Source organism: Cibotium barometz, chromosome 54 (assembly GCF_041138505.1).
Source record: "Cibotium barometz isolate CiBa-2024 chromosome 54, ASM4113850v1, whole genome shotgun sequence".
Lineage (NCBI taxonomy): Eukaryota > Viridiplantae > Streptophyta > Polypodiopsida > Cyatheales > Cibotiaceae > Cibotium > Cibotium barometz.
In genome coordinates, this window is record NC_141099.1 from 27,867,055 (window position 1) to 27,873,958 (window position 6,904).

Here is a 6,904-nt window from a genome sequence, read left to right on the forward strand (position 1 = left end):
CATCCAATTAGACGTTTTATCATCCACTTGAAAAGAACGTTTTATCATCTCCGATTAGACATTCATTGTGCCAGTGGACACTTGGCTGAGATTTGAAGTAGCTCTTATTTTTAAAATTGGCTGAGATTTATTACCGACCAATAGTAGAGATTTGGAAAATAAAAACTCAATAGATTTAAGAGCATCAAACAAGGGCTATTTTTGTCTTTATCGACTTTATTCCTAAGATTTTCGCAGCTGTCGTACATGTTTCTTCCTTGTCTTAAGCACATTGGCGGTTCTTCTTCAAATTGGTTGAAAAGAACGTTTTGTCGTCCGATTAGACATGATTATTCATTGTGCCAATGCTCGAAAAGCCGGAATTTAAAAAAATTGGTTGAGATTTTAATTAGCCTTTATTTTAAAAAACAATTTTCATATATATTTTAGCTATAAAACGGACAGATAGTAAAGATTTTGAAAATAAAAATGAGATAGATTTAAGAGTTGTGCTTATTTTGGATCGATTGAAAAGTAGGTTTATTTTTTTAAACAAGGACTATAAGTTAGTACTATGTGTTGAGGTCAAAAGTTCCAAGCACGCCTATTTGTCTTTATCCACTTTATTCCTCTCTTTTCTCTTTATTTTCCATTTTTTTCCCTCTCCAAATAATGTACATGTTTGGGACATCGTCCACTTTAACCACTCCACTACATGTTTGGGACATCGTCCACTTTAACCACTCCACTACAGCCGTTTTCTTCCTGACAACGTAGAATAATTGGCATCCGCGGTAGCGTGTTCTGCACGTTTGCCCACCCGTTCCTTTCCTATAAACCACGCCTTTGAAAAACCTCTGAGCATGAATTAAAAATTAGTATTTCCCGTATAAAGAGGGAGGCGCGAGAGGGAGTTGTAGAGGGGCCATCAAATGGAGTGGATTTGGAGTAGTGTAGATGGGGAAGGCCTCCGTGTGTGCTTCCTCTTGCTCCCCACCGTGCTTGCCTGTGTGATGATCGGCATCGTGTGGTTCAAGAAAGCCGCCAACGCTGCCCACCATAGGTTGCCACCCGCGCCTCCAGCTTTACCCATAATTGGCCACTTGCACTTGCTAGGTAAGCTGCCTCACCAGTCCTTGTTTCAGCTGGCTAAACTGCATGGACCTTTGATGTCGCTACGCTTGGGCTCCGTCGATGCTATCGTCGCTTCAACACCTGAAACGGCAAAACAGATACTCCAAACGCACGACCAGGTTTTCGCCTCCCGCCCACGATCTGCTGCGGCCGTCCACGTTTGCTTCAACTGCTCCAGCATCGGCTTTTGCCCGCAGAGCCCATACTGGAGGTTCATGCGCCAGCTCTGTGCCACAGACCTCTTTAGCAACAAGCGCGTGGAATCTTTCAGGCCCATCCGGGTAGAGGAGGTTCATGCCCTCTTGCGTTCTGTGCGTGCGGAAAGCGCCCAGGTGGTGCACATACGCCCAAAGCTGCTCGCTGCATCCAATAACATCATCTCCAAGATGGCGGTGGGGAAGCACTTATCCGAGCTAGCCCCTACCTCTCAGGCCGACCCTTCGCTCAACATCGTGGACCTTAGCAACGAGATCATGCACCTTCTTGGCGTGTTCAACCTGGGGGACTTCATCCCTATCTTGGGTTGTCTGGACCTTCAAGGGTATGAAAGGCGCATGAAGAGAGTGGGACAACGGATGAGCCGCGTCTTGCAAGAGGTGGTGGACCGTCGGCGCGACAGAAAAGCAAAGGAAGGGGAGGAGGAGGGCAGTACTGGCTCTCCTGAGGATTTGTTAGACGTGCTGCTGTCAGTCGCGGATATCAATGATACTAATATCAAGGCGGTGCTAATGGTAAAGAAAGTAATTTTTAAATTTAGAGGATGTATGGGTTAGTCCCAAGAATTGTTTCTTTTTTCCTTTCTAAATAATAGATGATCTATTAATTCCCCACATTTACTAATTGCTAAGGCTGTTAGAGTATCATGAAGATGCAAATGACACTCTCACTCTCTAAATGAATGGATTTTGATGCAGGATATGTTCATAGGAGGAATAGACACATCCTCAATCACTGTTGAGTGGGCACTTGCAGAGCTCCTTGCTAACCCGACCACCTTAAAGACATTACAAGAGGAGCTTGATAGTATAGTGGGAAAAACACGCCTTGTCCAAGAGACAGATATCCATAACCTACCTTACTTGAATGCAGTTGTCAAAGAGACTATGCGATTACATCCAGTTCTAACACTGCTACCACGTGAATCAAGTCAATCGTGTAAAATATATGAGTACATGATACCACCCAAGACCCGTACATTCATAAACGTGTGGGCAGTGGGAAGAAATGCTGATGTATGGGAGAACCCTGTACAATTTCAACCAAAGAGGTTTTTGGAAGGGAGTTGTATTCAAGTGAAACCGAATGGCCATCACTTCCAATTATTGCCTTTTGGATCGGGTAGAAGAAAGTGTCCTGCATTGACACTAGGTTTGGTGAACGTCCACATCATGTTGGCAAGCCTAGTACAAGGTTTTGATTGGGCACTTCCAGAGTCTCTCACACAAGTTGATATTTCCGAGACGTTTGGATTGATTGTCAAGATGGCCTCCCCATTAGCTACCATCCCTACACCTAGGTTGCTTGCACATGTCTATGAAGGGCTTCAATAACCAAGCTATGCAATTTCTCCTCCCAATAAAGATGATGTCCTACAAGAGCTCTAAAGTATCTCTAACCTCTAAACCAAATCATGTACTTCAGCTAGATCATTGTGTAAAGAAATTTTATCTTCTTAGAGATATATTTCTAGCCTATCATGGGAATGCCTTAGCATTAGTTACTCTTTGAATGAGAGTTTAAATACTTAAAAAACTAAAGGAGATGTATTCAATATTGTTAAATGAAAGTGGTAAGACTAAGTTACACTTCCCAATCAAGCTCTAACAATTACCCATGGTCTTTATCCTAGATTTATTACTTTATACCTACTCCTTTTATGTGTCTTGAATATAATGTGATTATTTAAATAGTTAATCTAGTTATAGGTCTATTAGTTTTTTTTTATTTTGGTTGTTGATGACACTCTTGCATGGTCATTGGTGGGTTCTCTTTTATTTTCTAAACACCTTTGCAAATAATAGAGACTCCTTTAGCCAAAATTTGGCTTATAGACTTGAAACTTATTATCCATTATGTGATGTGACCTTCCTCTCCTTTTTCCTTTTATTAGAGGAAGTAAGATTATTTATTTACCTTTTTCTTGTGTGCCAATATTTTTACCATGTCCCATTAGTAAGGTATGTTATAAGATTTAAAGGACATTTACATGCATTGTTTAAGAAAACTGTGTCATCCTTAAAAAGGAAACTTTTATGCCATATGAGGTTACCAAACTAGCGCTATTTAGAGATCAAGGCATATAAATACACCATGCATGGATGGAGAGTACGTAATAGACGACAAATACATGCAAAGCATTTGCTTTTCTTCAACCTATTGGCCTACCCATTGGAGTACATATATCCACAAAACAATGCTTTGGTTTTAGGAACTTGTTTATTTGAACTCCAAAATTCTTACAGTAGGTGGAGTCTCTGTTGCTTTCATCAACCCCTTTGCAAGAACCAATGGTTTAGAGTGGAAAAGCTAATTTGAAACTTCCTTTGTAGACCAAAATAAAGAAAAAAGTACACTACATCTCATGGGACCATATGTCCTATCGCAGGGAGGTGGGGGGAGTAGATGTGCCCAACATTCATGTGAAAGACAAGAGTCATATTTGCAAACTAATCATTCACATTGAGGACAAGAAATTGTTGAGCTGCATAACTAAGTGCAAATTCAAAGGGATTGCTTGATAAATGGGAAGGCCTTTTCTATTCACCCCATGTAGAATCAAGCAATCGATCCATGTAACTTATGTAAAGAAGGCCTTAAACATTGTAAACAGTTTGGTCAAAGATCTCTTATAGAAGATGGATCACTTGGTGGATTCATCTAATGGTAGTCCATAGCCTAAACACATTAGAATACTACCACCATGTGACCTCTACAACTATAATGTATGTATATCATGTTATTCAACACTACACTCTCTCTTGATCTAGATACATATATCAGCATGGTGTATAGATCTCAGGATACACACAAAGTGAAAAACAAAACACAAATTTTTTCTCAAATAAAGTGAAAAAAACACAAAGGGTGGAGGTTTGTGCTTGGTGTGTGCTCAACACATGTGATGTGTCTGATCCTGGCAGTGGTCCTTCTAAACTTGGTGGTGCATTCGACATTGCTGTAACGGTAGTGGTCTTGGGTGGCCCTTCATCCTAGCTTCTTCGTTTCTAGCGATGTAACTTCTCCTAGCACATAGCCTGGTTCTAGCATGTGCTCAATGATGTCTACACCGTTAGCTCAGATAGCTTGACGATCCACGAGTTGGATCACTGCTCCTTTCTCTGCCAAAACACCCAGCGCTGCCCATGCTCCTCTAATATTATCACCCGTGGTGGCAGTTCTCGGGGCTGTAAGAGACACATAACAAAGGTCCGAAAGCTGGTTGCGCAAAGAGACACTAGAGACCAAGGTGTTGATGATCCACAATCTAGAGTCCGAAATATTACTAAAGGGGAGAGGGTTTGGGTAATAAATTCCTATGGGGCTCATAATCATAAAGTGATAAGTATAAGATGTTAGTTAACCTAAATATTCAGGGCCATTGCACCTTTATGAGGTACTTTAACATGGTTGAGAAACAGAGGGATAGGTGTAGGGAGAGTACCTTTTTGATGGGACAAGAGAAGAAATGGGAGGATCTGAGAGGGAGAATGGCCTTAAGGGATGGGTGGGAGATGGGAGATTGGTGCTCAGATCTTAGGCATACTTATTTTAGTCTAGAATATTTTGGGTCATCCTCCATATTAGATAGGGTCTTTTTCAGTCAACAGGCTATGTGGGTTCCTCACACTCTCAAAATGGCTGACATGGATTCCAGTACTGTTCTGTCTGACCATATGCCTCTCAATTGGGGATGGCAAATAATGGGTTACAAAGAAGTTGAGTTAAACTAGTTTCCTACTAGGAAACTAAGGGTAAAGAATTTGTTGCTTAAGGATGAACTATTTATTAGACAAAATGAAGTGGCAATTGAGACTCAAGAGGAGAGAAACTATACAGGGCTCCTGGAGAATTTTTGCCAAGGAAATGCAGGGTATAATCAGAGGGGTTGGGAAATTAAGAGCTAAGGAAAAATAACAAGAAAGGAAGGGAGGAGTGATCTTATAGAAACTCTGTAGAAAAAGAGGTAGGTTGGGAAGTTAACTGCAGAGGTAACTACTTTATATTTCAAGTGTCAAGCTGTTTTGAAGAGTGAAGACGAGAAATGTACCACGAGAGAGGAAATTAGATACAAATGAAAAATCTTTAATAACAAAAGGAAGCGTGATGGGTATCTTTTTAAGTTGATTGAGGGGAAGATGGCTAAGGAGGTTATGGGTAGAGTTCTAGATAAAATGGCCAAGAGATAGAGGGGATTAGGTTAATAGCCAAAAAATGGGTAGAGTGTTTGGGGTTAACTCTCAGTCTCAAAGAGGATTATTCAGCCATAAGATTTCGCGTTGAGACCAAATTGCTAGAAAAAATTAGCAATAGATTCCATCCTGATAGGGCTAAGTGGTTGGAGATAGATTCCATCCTGATAGGGCTAAGTGGTTGGAGATAGATATTCAGATAGATGAATGCTGGGATGCCCTTCTAAAGCTGGGAAGGGAGAAATCACCTTGGTGGGGATGGACTGTCTGTAGCGTTCTTCATTTCCTTCTGGCCATCATTAAAGGAAAATTAATGTAAAATTTACGGAGAAGCATTCACATGACATGCAATTTGGATAAGGATCTGAAGGAAGGGTTCGTGATACTCATTCCTAAACAAGATTCTTGTGATAGATTCTCGGGGGGGTTCACCTAAAAAAAATTTAGTGTACCACGTGCGATCAAAAGGAGGGGTATTTTAATTCAAATTTTAGAAAAATTTTAACAAGATTACAATAACAGGAGGGGTATTTTAATTCAACTTCAAAAAAAAATCCATTAGTTCATAAGTAAAGGGGGGTGGTTTTATTGCGAGAAAATTTTTAGTTAAGGGGTTTTTTAAATGCCCCTTGAACGCAAGTGATACGCACTGCCCATTACAAAATTCTAGCCAAAATCATTGCCATCAGGATCATTCCTTCTTTGCAAGAGGTCATCTCTAATTTAATACATAATATTTTGTGTGGTTTACAAAATGTGATAAAGTGTTTTACCAAATGTGGTTAATTTTACAAAGTGATAAAGTGTTTTACAAAATGTTATTAAAGTAGTGTTTAAAATGTATTTAAAAAGAAAAAGGAGGAAAGAGACGTGGACACATCTCTCCTCCATTCTTTCTTTGTTTTATTTTTGCAAACAGTCCACTGTTATATCTGCATGTGGCTATACACACTGCTATATGTGTGGTTATAGCTAACCAAGTATATAATCGCATGAATTTTTTTCCCATAAATAGATTCTTTTAAATTTGCACAGGTATGAACACGACAATGCTCTCCATGTATTGTAGTGAAATTCCCTCCTTGATATTTTTCAAATTCCCAAATTAATAGGAGCACACCTTTCCTCGAACCTCCAAATTGTCTTCCAAACTTCCAAACTCTTACCACATGGCAACTTCATGAAACTCTTTCTTTATATAATATATGTATATAGAGATATAAATAGATATAGAGATGTCTTTTATCTTTTCTTTACAATGAGAGTGAGAACGAGAGTGATACCTACATGTTGAAGTTATAGAGATATAGAGATGTCTTTTGTATCACAATGAGAGAGAGAAAGAAAGAGATACCTACACATTGAAGTTATAGAGATATAGA

At 39.7% G+C, this 6,904-nt stretch overlaps 1 protein-coding gene across 1 annotated transcript; it reads left to right on the forward strand.

The window, feature by feature from the left end:
- The first annotated feature begins 845 nt into the window (after positions 1-845).
- LOC147608000 (cytochrome P450 93A2-like) lies at positions 846-2,926 on the forward strand. Its single transcript, XM_086789678.1, has 2 exons — positions 846-1,844; positions 2,028-2,926. The coding sequence occupies exons 1-2, from the start codon at positions 912-914 to the stop codon at positions 2,661-2,663; spliced, it is 1,569 nt and encodes a 522-aa protein (XP_086645804.1). The 5' UTR covers positions 846-911; the 3' UTR covers positions 2,664-2,926.
- Positions 2,927-6,904: the final 3,978 nt, after the last annotated feature.

Coding starts and splice junctions, on each gene's coding strand:
- LOC147608000 (XM_086789678.1), top strand. CDS start 912: ATGGAGTGGATTTGGAGTAGTGTAGATGGGGAAGGCCTCCGTGTGTGC. Junction 1,845..2,027: donor ATATCAAGGCGGTGCTAATG/GTAAAGAAAGTA, acceptor ATTTTGATGCAG/GATATGTTCATAGGAGGAAT.